We start from the raw sequence: 16153 nt of genomic DNA, 5'->3' as shown, positions 1-16153 counted from the left end.
GGCCCTGAGAAGACCCTTCCCTGCCAGTCTTTCATTGGCCTGTTCCACTGTGTCTACAATGGCCTTACTGCTTCCTTGAAGCACCAGTCATACAAAAGCCTCTAAAACTCTGTCCTTGCCAAGTTCCAAGCCTCTTGTCACGTGTTCCTTCTTCTTTCTCATTTTTGTCTTGTCACCTAAACTCCCCACCCCGCCCTGCCCCGCCCCATCCCATCCCAGTCTCCTGTGTTCCACTCTCACTTCTGATGTCCTGATTGGCTTCCTTTGTCATCATCATCTGCTGTCGGGTGTGTATTTGTCTCTCTTTGGCCACTATAATGGTGTTGTACGGCAGCTGGGAGCCCCATCACTTTATTCACCAGCTTTCATTGCAGTTGCTAACACCCAGTGGATACTCAGGAATGTATTTATTATTATTACTTTTGTTTGTCTGTTTTGGGGTTTTGAGAATAATTTGAGGTTGCCTGGAATGCATGATAATCCTCTTGCCTCAGGCTGCTGACTACTAGAATTTTAGTTGTGTACCACCATACCCAGATTATAAAAAAAAAAATGTTTATTCAGTAATTCCTTTGCCTCTTTCTTGTTTCTCTTCTGGATCCCTATGTTGTTTTTCTATGATGCTCAATTCATCTTAGGGGTGGGGTACAGAGCATGAAGATGATCTAGGAGTCACTAATCCAGAACAATCTATTTGACTGTTATTTTACTGTAATCTCATTAAGTTGTTTTTTGTTAGTCTCTTCCATCTTGAACTTTGAAAGTTTGAGATTCTTCCTTGAATCTTAGGCATCTGTAGCAAAACCAGGATGTCACTGATAGCTTAGTGACTATATGCTGAACACAGGTGAACAGAGACAACTGATGAATGTTAAACTGCAAGCATGAAAAATAGTAGTTCTTACATTTGGCTTTTTCTGAACCTGAGTGGATAGAAAAACCTAAGTATTATGACCTGTGCTAGACACAATGGCAAATTCTAAAAGGCAATCTATGCCCATAAAATCTTAAATATACGCTATTTAAACGAATATAAGTAACCTGAAAAGTTCAGGCATGTGAATATGGGTAACAAACATTGATTAAGGTTATGAAGCTGTTTTGGGGGAGTGTCCTTCGGATCTCTTATATCTTTTTATTTTTTTTAAATATGAAGAGTTTTTTTTTTTTTTTTTTTTTTTGGTTTTTCGAGACAGGGTTTCTCTGTGTAGCCCTGGCTGACCTGGCACTCACTTTGTAGACCAGGCTGGCCTCGAACTCAGAAATCTGCCTGCCTCTGCCTCCCGAGTGCTGGGATTAAAGGCGTGCGCCACCACGCCCGGCTTTTTTTTTTGGTTTTTAAACACAGGTTTTCTCTGTGTAGCCGTGACTGTCCTGGACCTCACTCTGTAGATTAGGCTGGCCTTGAACTCAGAATTCTGCCTGCCTCTGTCTCCCAAATGCTGGGATTAAAGGCATGTACCATCATTGCCTGGCAGATCTCTTATATCTTAACTGTGATTTTCTTAGTTCCCACGCCTTTGATATTTGTTGAAGACTTCTGAAGCCTGTATTTAAAGTCAGGCCAGCACCCGTGATGGCATGAACCCCTGGTGCCCCTCAGTTAGTCCCTGTGTCAGCCTTGTATTATGCACTAACACGAGCCGTTCCCTGAGGCAGGGGTCATGCTCTTTTACAGAAGTTCTGAGCTGGAATGAAGTAGAACGAGCCTTCAAGGTATTTACTTTTGAGAGCCTGAAGCTCTCAGAGGTGGATGAGGAAGGGAGGCTCAAGCCCACACAGACGACCAGTGAGACAGATGTTGAAAATTTCAACATTCCTTGGGACAACCCTGCCAAGTTCGCTAAGCTGATAAGGCAGCGGTACATTCACAGGATGAGCGTGCAGAAGGCCCCGCCAGTAGTAGTAGGTACGCTGCATGGAAGGGAGTGGGTGGGGCAGCCATCCTGGCACTGTGTCTAATGGATGCTCTTCATCCCGACTAGAGACTGAAAACACTGAGAGAACACTATTTGTGAACAAGAATTTTGCCAAAGCTGAGCAAGATGCACAAGGAGATGAAAATTCCCCAAATTCTGACGAGCCTGCTGCTATCAGTGTGACCGGTTCTACTTCCAACTCCACAAAACCCTGGAATTCTAGTAATAGACAGTTCTCAGAAAAAGAGACCAGTGGGTCCATGTGGCCCCAGCCAGAGTCCATGGGTAAGTGAAAGTGCGCATAGACTCTGCTATGCTATGACAGAAACAAAGAGACAAGTTCAAAAGATATCATTTAAATGTAAGTGTTTCTTCAAATGATGAAAAAGATTCAGTATTTAAGTAACTGGTTAAGAAAACACACTGAGTCCTCCCTTTTAAATTCTGTTTTTCAAGGGATCCTCTCGGTTCCCTCCTCCTAGCAAAAACTCAAAAATTACTTGGGTTAATTAACTAATTAATTTAAAATTTAAATTAATTAAACTTAATTTAAATTAATTAATACAGCAAAGAATTACAATATTCACCATCAGTACTTCATAATTGCTTGGTAACAGTACTTTAAAATTACATATAATGATGGAACAAAATGCCAAGTATACAATCTGCCACGAGACCAGAACTCTGTGAACGTACCTTCCTCTTTGCTCCTATTTTAGTTGTGGACATTACTCTTCTCCTCGGGTACAATCCTGTAAATAATGCTGCTGGGAGGAGACAGAAGGGCACTGGATTAAATGTGCATGTGCTGCCTTGTACACTGCTGTCAGCAGCCTGCCTGAGACACAGCTCCTGTATTCCCTGCACATCACTCTCAGCAGCAGCCTCCTACTAGACAAGAGTGAGCCCTGCTTCACACACCTCCGCTACAGCACTCCTTATCCTAAAACCTCTGCTTCACACACCTCTGCTACAGCCCTCCTTATCCTAAAACCTCTTTGTGTTTTGTCCCTTTCCCCTACATTCTGTGCTGTATCCAAGAGATGTCATAACTGAGCTACACATCCCTTGCGTCGTTACGCCTTGCTATTTTCTGTAATCATTCCTATGCCCAGTGAGCCCTCCACAGCCACAGCTTGTTGAAGGTCATAACTATGTTGATTTATGAAATATCAACTTTCTTTTCGGCTGTGCAACAAATTGCAGCAAATTTACAGGACTGAAATTACACAGAACATATATTCTCATAATACAGTGACAGTGGATGTTAGTTACAAAAGTGATATGGAAGTACCATGTGCCTGAAATTAAGAAATACTCATACATATCCACACCTTGGTGAAGGCAAGGGTTACAATAGGAATTTGGACCTATTTCAAAGTGAGTAATAATGAAAACACTGGGTGTAAAAAAAATATATAGAATGCAGCTAAAGATTCTGTCTGGACACTGACAGCTTTGAATTAATGAATTCCAAAAGAATCCGAAAGTCAAAAAGTTAACTAGTTAAACTCAACCTCAAGTTATTTAGCTATATGCAAAGGCCACAGTAAAGAAACCATCAAGGTGGCTGGTCCATTACTACAGGGTAATTTGTTTTAACTGTGTGTGTGTGTGAGACAGAGAGAGAGAGAGAGAGAGACAGAGACAGAGACAGAGACAGAGACAGAGACAGAGAGAGACAGAGAGAGACAGAGAGAGACAGAGAGAGACAGAGAGAGACAGAGAGAGACAGAGAGAGACAGAGAGAGACAGAGAGAGACAGAGAGAGACAGAGAGAGACTCAGACACATCTGGAAAAGTCTAGAGCTGAGAGAAAAAGGAACAGACTGGATCTGACCAGTGCTAGAGAAACAGAACACGAAAAAAAGAAATCACTTATGTTATAAGGAACATAAACATCTGGGAAGAAGGGATCTTGTGAGCTGCAGACAGCCTGGGAGTTCAGGGTAAAGGGGGAGGTGAGAAGATGAGGGGACTTGGAATGTGTAACTGGTCCTTGTGTTTGGGGACTGAAGGAGCCTGGAGACCAGGATGTGTCTATGGAAAGCCCTATGTCCCTTCTGCTTCCTTTGGCAGATAGACAGACAGGCAGCTGTTTCACAAGTTCCTGAGGAATGCTGGCTTTTATCTAACCATCAGAAATCCTTCTACAGGTGTAGGTTCTTAGGGATACCTGGCATTAAAAATGAAAAGAGTACAGGGGATAAAGTCAGTGGTGGAGCCCTGGCCTGGTATCCCCAAGACTCCAGGTTCAATGCCCACTGCCACCAGAACAGAAAGTGGAGGCAAACAATTTTATTCTACTAAATTTAAAAATGAAATGGGCAAATTACTGAAATTTTGAAATTTACCAAAAGTGATCAAACAAGAGAAAATCTTAGTTTTGTAAACAAATTATCTAGTTGTTCAAAAACTGCCCTAAGTTGGACATTACCAACCTGGAAGTGGTATGCCATTGGCAAATGATGCCAAATCCTCAAAAGCACAGACTACTGTAACCTCAACAAAAATTATTCCAGAAAATAGAAGATACAATATCCTCCCTTAGTGATTTTGTAAGATTATCATAAACATTATAATGAATTTTACTAAGATGGTCAGAAAAGAAAAAGAATACTCAGTAATGAGCATAGATATAAAATTCTGCTGTAAAATATGAGAAAGCCTAACGAGAGAGAAGACACCAAACAATAATAGTATCTCCCAACAAAGTTACATTTTAAGATCAGGAGGAAAATACATACACTGTAAAAAAAAATATGATTTATTAATTAACATATTATTGAATAAAACAGATCAGTGTCTAGATTATAATTATAAAAACATTTAAATTCCTATGGTAACCAATGAAAAAAGTCTTAGTGAACATCAATTTTTTGAATGTTGTTCTTAGAACAATAAACATTATATGCCACAGTGAAAATAGCCCTTTCCCTTTATGATCGGGGTGCATCCCAGGCCAAACAACTCATCCACAGAAAGTAAGATAAAAGTATGGCTTCAAAAAGAAAGAAACATGTACCAGTATCTGTAACTATATGGGAACCTAAACAATCCCCTACACACTCAGATGCAGACAGCTGCAGACTTACCAGAGGAGCCTGTGTTTGTTGTGTGAAACGGTCATACCGTGGGATCTTTCCTGTGTGCGTGTGTCTCAGTGTACAGTAAGTGGTAAAAGACACATTGAAGGTACCTGCAAGCACCCCCAAAACTACAGGAGTTAAACTGGTGTTGACTATGGTGATCTTGAGATATCTGAATGAGAGGAGAAGAAAAGGTGAGAAGGGAGGAGATTTTTCAAAGGTGGCCTGCTAGCTGTCAGCAGGGTAAGTACTGGAGGGAGAGAAAACAGAAGTTGGTGCTGATTTAGTCTCGCTCTGCTGTACCCCAAGTTCCATGCCTCAGCATGTTACTGCTTTATAGAAACCCTGAACCTATATGCAACACGCTATCACCTCAGTTCAAGAGAGGAGAAAGCCAAAGCAAACAGGTTTAAATTTCTTGTTCCAGCACATACAGATAGGAAACAACAAAGCAGTGCCCTCTACCTTGCCTCAGAACAAGGCTCCCTAGACCCCAGAAACTCATTATGCTTCCTAATAGTTTGGCCATGTCCTGAATTTTTTTGTCTTGCAGAATTCTTTTTTTTTTAATTAGGTATTTTCTTCATTTACATTTCAAATGCTATCCCAAAAGTCCCCCATACCCTCCCACACACACACTTCCCTACCCACCCACTCCCACTTCTTGGCCCTGGCGGTCCCCTGTACTGAGGCAAATTCTTACCCCTTATCCTGGTTTCGTTGCCTGTTTCTTCCTTCCCAACAGTAGATTCCTTCTATGTCCTAAGTATGATTACCTGGTAGCCTCGCTCACAACACACACACAGGCACACACACACACACACACACACACACACACACACACACACAGGCACACACAGGCACACACAGGCACACACAGGCACATACACATGCATAGAGGTATGGGGAGAGATAGAGAGAGAACCAGAATAAGTTAACCCTGTTTGTTAGGACGTCATACCTCCTGGATGCAAACAAGCATATGATAGAGGTCACTTTGTGTTACCATGGAACCAGAATCCCCTGGGAGAGGAGTGGGGAGACAGAGGTGTTTGTTTAGCTCTGTTTTGTTTTTCTGCAGGCAGCTCTCCAGTAGAGCTTTCTTTCCCCAGGCAACTTTTGCCACCTGGTGGTCAAACCACTCACATGGTGTGGTGGAGCCATTGGAGAGTGAAGGACTCAGCCACTATCAATCCTCAGGCTGAACTATGACTTTCAGAGTATGTCCCGAGAACCCAGCAATTTTGAGGGTGGATTCCTAGTCCTACAAGCTTCCTCATGGAGAATGCAGACTTGCACTCAGGAGCACGCAGATCTGAGCAGAGGAGGTGGTCAACTGTGTATGCCTGTGACCCCTAGGAGGAGGAGGAGGATGTCTGAGCTTCCATTTTCTTCCTTACTCTAGCTTATACTTCAAAAGCAACCACTCTAATTCCATTTAAATGAAGCAGAAATCTTGTCTGTGTTTCCCTGCACAATCACTTTGGTATCACGTACATTGATGTGCCTGTTTCTGGACATGAAGTGCTGAATATTTGTCCTTCTCCTCACCAAACCCAGGGTTTCCATCTGAGACTGGTTTTGAACTTGACAGGGCCCACTGGATATTTATGAAAAACCTGAGAGTTGATAACCATAAGGCTGTAGGTTTAGATGTGCCCTTTATGCTTGTTGGGTGTTTTTTTAATAAAGTACGCGCTTTGCAGAGGGATCTTGTTATCTCTAAAGTAAAACAGATTAGGAAAGCTGTTTTTCAAAGGGACGGGGAAGCGTCCATTTCCAGATGTGTCAAAGACTACTGAATCACACTGTCAAAGGATTATGTGGTTGACATCAAGAATCAGACAAGAGAAATGAATGGCTTTTATTCTACTGTGAAATCAGGAGCTCAGCTTAGTATTAAAATGTTCTTTCCTTTGACAAAAATCACTGGTGTATAAGTTTTGAACATACTTTCTAAAGAGTTGGTTTTGTTCCTGGATCTTTAGACCCAAGAGGGAATATCAAATCTCTCAGAAATCTGGCAGGCCATAGGATAGAAGAATTTTTATTCTACAGATTTCATAGCAATTGCTCCAAAGACACAGGGGACATCATGGTCTATTTAGAATCATAGTTGGCCTGAGTTCTGTCTTCAGTGGATATGTTTGTACAAATGCTGAACTAAATTGGCTTTAACATCTTCTGCTAAGAGGGAACATCCATTCTGTCACCTGCAACAACCGAGGGACAAAAGGAAACAAGGACCAAAAATGTACATAGATGTTCTCTTGAGGTGGAAAAGCATTAGCCAGTCCTTGGTAGGCATGGGTACCTTACCACTCTAAAATCCCATTTGTGGGTCTCTTTGCAACAAAAAGAAAATGTAAGTCTAACGCTCACACTCAGAATAGCCTTTCAAATAGATTTGCTTCCACATTTTTGTTTTCCATATGATTCTGCCACCCCTTCTAGTTTCATATGTCACATAGATTCACCCCATTCAATCAGAAGAAAAACAAAACAAAACACCACTGACTGCCCCCGCCCCCCCTGCCAGGTGCTGGCTACATAGCATGCACTGAGGGCACAGCCTTGTTCTCCAGTGACTTGAGGCAAAGGGGCAGACCATGAGCAAATAGGACCCCACCCCATCAATGCTGTGATTTATAATGAAGCACAGCAAGAGACAGAAGTTCTCAGGAAGGTGGCCAGAGTGTGAAATAGGTGAATAACTTAGAAGAAAATATGGCAGAGGAAAAGCCGAATATAGAACTGCCCACACATAACAAGCTGGCCAGTCAATCTGAAGTGGGGAAAACAAGAGCTGGGAGGAGTGTATTGGAGGAGGGAGGCTGCACACAGCTTTGTAGCATGGAATTTGCAATTATTCTCAAGCCAATAAAAAGCCAGGTTGGCTCAGCCACTCAGCAACACCAAAGTATGCTCCCGAAAGACTTTCCCTCTCAAGAGTACTCCATTTGTTTCATCAGATGTGGGGGACATGACAAGAGGTATTTCCCCGGGATTCTCTGTGGTGTCTTATTAACCCTGGTGCACTTCATGAGGTAAAAATCGCCAGCATAGACCTGCTCCTTTCTCATCTATTTAGATGGCTGCTCCTTCCTAGCTAAGGATGCTATCACTCTTGTTCATGGGGTAGCTGATGTGCCTTGCTCCTGGTAGGGTACACTGGAATCCAGGTACCCACTGACTTACCCATTTAACTGATACCTGTTAAACTCTACCTGTCAATGTGCACAGGCTCCTTAAATGATACATTAATGAGTGGCCAGAAGATCTCAACAGAATGGTAGAATGCTATCACTCTAACAGGTGAATTCATTCCTAGTTCTCCTGTTTATATGACCTCACCCTTCTATCATCTATCCGGCAAGGCTCACAGAAGTCTGCAGAAGCTTTGTAAGGGTCACCAGAGGGAGGTGAATGGACACAGTGAATCCATGATCTAGCTTAGCCAGTAAATGTTTGCAGTTTGTGAAGGCAAAGGCTGCACTGCAAGAAGTGAGCAATATACAGTCCAAAGGAAGAATGGCTGGCGTGATTTAGTGCACACCAGATTAGAAGCCAGGTTCTTTTCAAAGACTCTAAGTAGGCACTGACATAGAATTATCGACACAAACACCTTTTTGGAGGCACGAAACCTGCCTCTCAGGAATTACCTTTTTAGCACGGAAACATAGATCATATGGGCAACCAAAGAGCCACAGCGCTGGCCAGAGGCAAGAACAAAGCCCAAACACAACTGCATATTGCTGTCTTTGATTTACAGATCAGACCATGGACACTGAGATCAAAGATGAAGCAGCCACAAAGGATGATTCTCCTGAAAAAGTAAGGAATCATTTTCCTTAAAGTGTAGATGACGAGTAAGATGATCTGAGGAAACTCCTGACCAAAGGTGGGGGGGGGGAGAAAGAGAGAGAGAGAGAGAGAGAGAGAGAGAGAGAGAGAGAGAGAGAGGAGAGAGAGAGGAGAGAGAGTTGTAAAAGGAAAATATTGATGCCAGGGTGATGTTATTTAGACATCCCATTCCAACCCCATCTGGAGTGAAAGGGGTTAAACTTACTAGCCTCTCTAACTGAAGTAAAACTTCCCAGCTCCCTGCCCCTCTCTAGACAGTGTGGCTTGGCAACCTCACAAACACCTGCTGACCATACAGCCCATGTAGAACTAACACTGTCTTGAAGTGAGTTCAGAAAACCTGCCTATAATTGCTAACAGGACTCCGAAGAGTATAACCTAACAATAAAAATATTTAGGTTATGTTGCACATTTGAAAAAAAAAAAAAAAGAGTCAAAGGCGTACTTCTTTCTGGCAGCAGCCCTCCTAAAATGTTGCCATATGGCGCTATACATATGCAGATTCCCACAATTAAACAGGGTGCATGGGGGTGAGTCCACAGAGCCTGACAGGGCTCCATTTGGACTCACATAAATTTGAGCTGAAAGTGTGTTCCTGTGATTTCTTCTTTCTTTCTTCCTTCCTTTTTCTTCCTTCCTTCCTTCCTTCCTTCCTTTCTTTCTCTCTTTCTTTCTTTCATTTTTTTTTAAAGAAACCCAAGAAGATGGTGGTGGAAGCCGACATAGAGGACATTAAAAAAACACAACAGCGCAGTTTAATGGACTGGAGCTTTACCGAATATTTTCAGCCAAAAGTCCTGCTTCAGGTATTTATGGGCTGTGATTCTCCAGGAGAGGCACAAGGATAGTTCTGGAGAGGTGAGCTGTAACTGTGAACAGTTCACTTCTGGGTCACTCTCTCAAATCTAGCTCAACTCAGTACTCACATTGACTTCGGCTACAAAACGAGTTTGTTCCCACACTGAGCTGTGCATTCCCAGGAAATCCCCCAAATGGTTGGAAATACTTCTGCTTCCATAAAGACATCTGTACTAGGAAGCAATGCCATCCCCTCTCCCCTCCCCCCCACTCCTCTCCTATTTAGACTTCATTGTGCTTCATGGTGCTTTCTGTTTTGATGAACTGGTCAATGGTAGCTGTGATAGTCGGCTGTTACTGCACTAAGTGCTGTGTGCTAGGCCGTGGCTGGTATATATTGTAAGGAATAAGCCTATGACATAGAAATTGTTAAGTCGTAGATACCAAGGCACCTTGACCAAAAGTCTGTTGCTAAGTGAGAAACAGGAAGAAAACAACCAAGAAAGGGATGTGCTCCATCCAAACATGCTTTTAACTGCTATAAGAAAAACAATAGTAAGAAATCCAGAAATGAACGCATGCTCGTTTTAGATTTTGCAAAACCTGTGCTCAGAGGATTTATCTTTCTAATTTGAATCTCATTTTGATTGGATTTTACATCCCAGTATTTTTACAGCCAGGAAAATCTACAAGGCCATGGTATGAAAAAAAATAACAACTTCCGAGCCTTATCAATAGTAAAGAAAAATGGTCTTCTGCATAAAAGAAATTAAACAAAAAAGAAGACAGAGTCTCATGGAACTCATGGAACTCCACCCACATGTAGCTATAGGGGCCAAACACACTAGGTTTCAAAGACTTGGCACGAAATAATGATATATCTTGCTCATAATTTTTATATTCACTATACATTGGAATGATAGCATTTCATATATTGAATGAAACAAATACAGATTTTACCTGTCTCACTTTTCAAAATGTAGCAACTATAAAATTTAGAATTACATGTGTGGCCCCATTTGTGAGTCATTTTTGTGATTTAGACATTTACACCATTTCTGTTTTCTCCCCAATGTGTCTCTCCCTCAGTGGGAACTAGGGTCCTCTGCTCTTTATCCCCCTGGCTCACCTTCTATGGGTTGCCACCTGCTCTTCTGCTGCAGTAGGGGACAGACAGTCGCCTCCTAAACTAGACTGACAAGGGTACCTGTGAGGTCTCACCACGTCAGTTTTAATTTACCCCCATCCTCACCTTGTGTTGAAATGTCCTAACTATCAGACTGCTTTGGGTTTCACTCTGGTCCATTCTCTATAATTCAAATATTTCACTCACTTGATCAGAAGGCCGAGAGACCTGTAGCAAATCTTACTCTAATTTAAGAAGAAAGTTTTGTCTCTTGTGTTCATTTGTGTGTCCTGGAACCGTGCCTGACACTTAGCTCTCTTTCTGCTGATCGTTTCTTGCTGGGGTGGATCATTTCTTGTTGGCTTCCAGTTCTGGCTATCAAACCCAGGCCCTTGCTTCTATCAGGCAAGCACATCACAGTGAATTACAGCACCACCACTGTTCACTCTTCGTGAACTACATGAGACCAACAATAACATGTAAAGAGCAAACCCCAGTCGGTAAAAAGGGAAGATAATACAAACACTCCCAATGCTGAGAACCTGTGATGGCTGTGGAAATCGCACCACTACATTCCCCAACAGTCAAAGATGGCAGAGCTGCTGTTGTCGAACAGGAGGGGCACATGTTCACTGTAAGCAAACATTTGTTTCCTAGGTTTATGTCTCAAAGGAATTTGCCTTTCAAAAATAGTAGGTAAAAAGTGGGTTGTAAGGCAATTGTATTTTAACTGCCTCAGAAAGCAGATGTCAACTTTTAAGAGACTCTGCGTGGAAACACTCATACAAATAACTAGACTGGGAATAAATGTATTATTTACAATTTATTACTAGTATAGAAATGAGGCACAACTGAAACAAACTTTTCCTGGCAGTGCTTGCAATTCACTGAGATTATCCGCATGGCAGAACACACAAAGCTACATATGGCAAATCGGCACTGAAAACACCCCCACGGTGTCCACTTCCTTTTCCTGTGGCCACATTCCTTCTTGTTGACTGACACTGAGAAGGAAACAGGACATGCAGCGATGCCTTTGTGCCCTCTGCTTGTGGCTCCTGCTACAGTGCAGGCTTTGAGTGTTCTAGTTCATAACAGGCCAGAGGTACAGCAGCATCTATCAGAAAGACCATGCACTTCATTTACTATAGCCGTGCAGTATATAGAAGGCACAGTGAGAGAGAGAGAGAGAGAGAGAGAGAGAGAGAGAGAGAGAGAGAGAGAGAGAGAGAGAGAGAGAGAGAGAGAGAGAGAGAAATCAGAGCTGGAAGATAGCTGGCTTCAACTCCAGAACCTACAAAACCCTCTTCCTGGCAGCTCCCTTATCATGCTGGCAAATGAGACCTGATATTTAGAAATAAAAAAAGATGTTAGTTAGTACCTTAGTCTACTCAGGCTGCCATAACAAAATACTTCAGGCTGGGACACTTAAATAGTAGAAAGTGTCAGCATGTAAGATGTGTGTACTGGCTAGTTTTGTGTCAACTTGACACAGCTGGAGTTATCACAGAAAAAGGAGCTTCAGTTGAGGAAATGCCTCCATGAGATCCAGCTGCAAGGGATTGTCTCAATTAGTGATCAAGGGAGGAGGTCCCCTTGTGGGTGGTGCCATCTCTGGGCTTGTAGTCTTGGGTTCTATAAGAGAGCAGGCTGAGCAAGCCAGGGGAAGCAAGCCAGTAAGTAACATCCTCCCTGGCCTCTGCATCAGCTCCTGCTTTCTGACCTGCTGGAGTTCCAGTCCTGACTTCCTTTGGTGATGAACAGCACTATGGAAGTGTAAGCTGAATAAACCCTTTCCTTCCCAACTGCTTCTTGGTCATGATGTTTGTGCAGGAATAGAAACCCTTGACTAAGACAATGTGTAAGAACAAAATCCAGGTGTGAGTATGGCTGGGTTCTGATGGGACTTGTTTCCTGCCTGGCCCATGATACTGCTCTGCTGAGATATTCATGGCATAGAGAGGGAAAAGAGAGAGCAAGCTCTCCAGTGTCTCAGATGACAAGGACATAGATGCCATAGTGAGATCCTCACCCTCAAAACTTCCCCAAAAGTCCTCCAATCTCAGTGAATTACAAGTTTATGAACTTGGAGCAGGTCAAGCTCATCCTAGCGTATGATGCCCATTTTATCTACAATATTTAATAATGCTAAAAATGAATTGATCTATATGGAGGCAAAAAAAACCTGTTAGATAAACCAACTGATTGTTATCTACTAACACTTGTGGAGAGCACTTAGCAAGTGTCTCCACCCCTAGGCCTACTTTTATTTAGTTCTCATTTTCTAGCAGTTAGAAAAGAATCCACTGGAAACCCAGTTGACCAACAATGTGGTAATGAGAGAGGGAAAGCAGGGTGAGGAATGCTGCTCTAGCAATCACCTCTTCTCTTGGGGGTAGGACAATGGAGCAATACCACTCATTATTCTACCTTCAGGTTCTTCAGGAGGCTCACCAGCAATACCGATGTGTTGACTCCTACTACCACACACAGGACAACTCTTTACTTCTGGTTTTTCATAATCCAATGAATCTACAGCGTCTGCATTGTGAATACTGGAATATTGCTCTTCACTCCAACGTCGGATTCAGGTGACTTAGATAATTCTGCTAAATTTTGGCTGAGTTAGCCACATAGGTTTTGGTTCCTTGATCTGGTCTTTATGGCTCAACTCAATGAAAGCATTTATATCGTGTCATAGATTCAACTGAGCTCCCTAAATTAATATGTATCGTGTGCTATGGTTGTACACTGTGCTTACGTATTGACACTATAGCATAAGGAGTGAATGCCACTCCTGCCTGCATAGAATCTAATAGAGATACCATTAAAGTAGTTTCTGTTCATTTCAAACTGTAATAAGATTGAGCCTGTGACACTGAAGAGACAACTACTAAACTCTTGGCTCACTGATATTGTTAACTCTGGTGGATCTGAAAAAGATTCCAGGGTAAAGAAACTGAAGACTATCAAAACACGTGGTCAAGTTCACAGAAGGTCTAAGAGCCACTTAGTCTTTTTAATTCTCAGTAGTTATTTTTGTTTGTTTTGGTTTTGCTTTTCATTTGTGTTCCCTTAGAACGCAGTCCTCTCCTTACCAATAACCTATGCCTCTTGTTATATCAATGCTGCCTATTGCATACTCAATACTTACTGTATGTATGGCAATACAAAGGACAAATGAAGTAGATCTGAGGAATAAATTGGGGAGCAGATGGCCATAAACACGTTCATAGGAAGGTTTTAAGATGATTTAGGGTATGTAGTAGGTGTACTTGAACTATTAGTCTGTATTGCTCTTTTTTTTTTTCTAACATAATCTTTTTATTGATTATTTGGGGATTTCTTATCATGCAGCCCAATCACACTCACTCCCTCCCCCCACACACACACACACAAAAAGGAAAAAAACGGGGAAAAAGCAAGTCCAATTTGTGTTGTCCATATATCTACTGTAACATGGTAAAACTCCCGGTGGCTGGCCCCCTAAAGAAAAATAAGTCCTTCTCCACCCACACCCTTGGCCAGAAGCTATCTATTCACTACATCCATCATCCTTATCACAATAGGTAAGAGTCCTCTTCGGTGGCTTCCTTTTTAGGCTGTTATTTTGGGTGGGGTAGGGGTTGTCATTGAAGCCTTCTCTGTTCTTCTCTCACAACTGTGTGTCTGAGGTCATCCATACCACTGCAAAAGTAGCCTCCCTGCCCTTTTCAGTCAGCAGGAGCCTGGATCCTGGGCTTCTGTGTGGTTTCTGGCAACAACATGGACACAAACACCCACATGGTCTCCATCAGCACCACATGCCAAGGACCTCTGTTTGGTCTCTGGTGGCTGCACAGGCCACTCAGGAGGTCATCACTGGCTCTGGCTATAGTAGAACCATGAGCACAAACATAGGCTTCTGCAGTGGTACAGACCATGGGCATCCACATAGCCCTCCAGCTTAATCACAGCCTGGGGCAGCAGTACAAACCACTGATACCACCATGGCCTTCTCGAGAAGCATGGACCATGGAAGTCTTTTGAGGAGGTCCAATTTAAGAAGTGAACAGTTCTTCATCTTAGTTATCTCGTCATTGCTCAGAGGCAGGCTGAGTGACTCTGCAACTGTGCAGCTCATTTAGGGACTGGGTCTGCTTAAGTGCCACACTGCTGCACACTACTCTGCTGACCCTACTGGGCAAAGACATGTTCTTCCATGGATTGCTGCCTTCTCTCCCAGCTGCCATATTTGTAGCTCAGCCCATGTCCACTGTGCACTCACTGCTCGGTTCCTCTGTCTTTTCCACGTCTTCCTCACATACTCGTTCATCATGGTAGCATTGGAAGCAGCATTATGTCACTCAGTGTGAGTGTATGTGTGTGTGAGTGTGTGTGTGTGTGTGTCTCAAACAGCTTAACAGGTAAATGTTCATTGCAATGAGTCATTGGTCTGGTTCAAGGCCTCTGGCTTCTACCACACCATCAATATTGGATCACCACCACCCACCACTGAAACTCTTCTCTGATATCCTGCTGTTGTGCAGAGTCAGGCACAGAGATCCTCCAGCTCTTGTTCTGCAGCACTGGCTCTGCCATGCACTCCAGCAGCTCACAGATGGAGTGGATATTGACATAGACTGACTCAAAGCCCTGGATCTGGGCTGGGGTAGAAGCTGAGTTGGTCATCCCAGACCTTCCACCACCAGTGGGGCCTTCCTTCACTCCCCATTCTTTGTTTTTCAGTGACAATGTTTATGCTTCGTTTCCTTCCTAGCACCACTTGACTATTGGACCCCCAGTGTAACCTTGAGAGAGCATTCCCTCCACTGTAACCCTGAGAGAGCATTCTCATATTGCTATAGGAGTTAGAGGAAATATTTTGAGGATTCAATGCATAAGGATTTTTGTTAATATCTCTCATCAGTTAAAAATGATGACAATGGACATATTCATATTTTTCTTTTAAGCAGTGAACCTGCTGAATTTTACCAGTAGCTCTTCTTGTGTTGAAGACTCTCATTGCTCAAGAGGACTCTGCATTGTGTTTCTTTGCTTTGCTAATGTACTACTTAGGTTATCCATAGCTTTGAAGTGAGCAAGACTTGGCTGTTTAATCTTTAAATGCTTTTATTTGGCTCTGATATACAGGGTATAGAATTCTCATAAGCTAACTGCGGTGGGGAAGGTCCCTGTTTATTTCCACGTTTTATTTTTGGAAGAGTTTGTGGATGACTGAGATATATTTTCCTTTGATGACTGGTACAACTTAAATAGAAAACCTTAAAGACCACACACACACACACACACACACACACACCTGCTGTTAGAAATACTAATGAATTTAGAGACATTTTATGAAACATAGAAAAGTT

The 16153-nt window shown here is 42.6% G+C and overlaps 1 protein-coding gene across 1 annotated transcript in view; it reads left to right on the top strand.

The window, feature by feature from the left end:
* Window positions 1-16153, top strand: part of Spag17 (sperm associated antigen 17) — a 268834-nt gene that overhangs the window by 151935 nt on the left and 100746 nt on the right. Inside the window, exons 14-18 of the mRNA XM_021157134.2 lie at window positions 1679-1909; window positions 1986-2204; window positions 8781-8842; window positions 9565-9678; window positions 13233-13387. Of these exons, the coding sequence (XP_021012793.1) occupies window positions 1679-1909; window positions 1986-2204; window positions 8781-8842; window positions 9565-9678; window positions 13233-13387 (781 nt within the window). The remainder of the gene's footprint in view (window positions 1-1678; window positions 1910-1985; window positions 2205-8780; window positions 8843-9564; window positions 9679-13232; window positions 13388-16153) is intronic.

Source organism: Mus caroli, unplaced genomic scaffold (genome assembly GCF_978045245.1).
Source record: "Mus caroli unplaced genomic scaffold, Mus_caroli_1 scaffold_3, whole genome shotgun sequence".
NCBI classification, from domain to species: domain Eukaryota; kingdom Metazoa; phylum Chordata; class Mammalia; order Rodentia; family Muridae; genus Mus; species Mus caroli.
The sequence above is the reverse complement of the archived record's forward strand: the minus strand, read 5'-3'. Positions and strand labels throughout refer to the sequence as shown.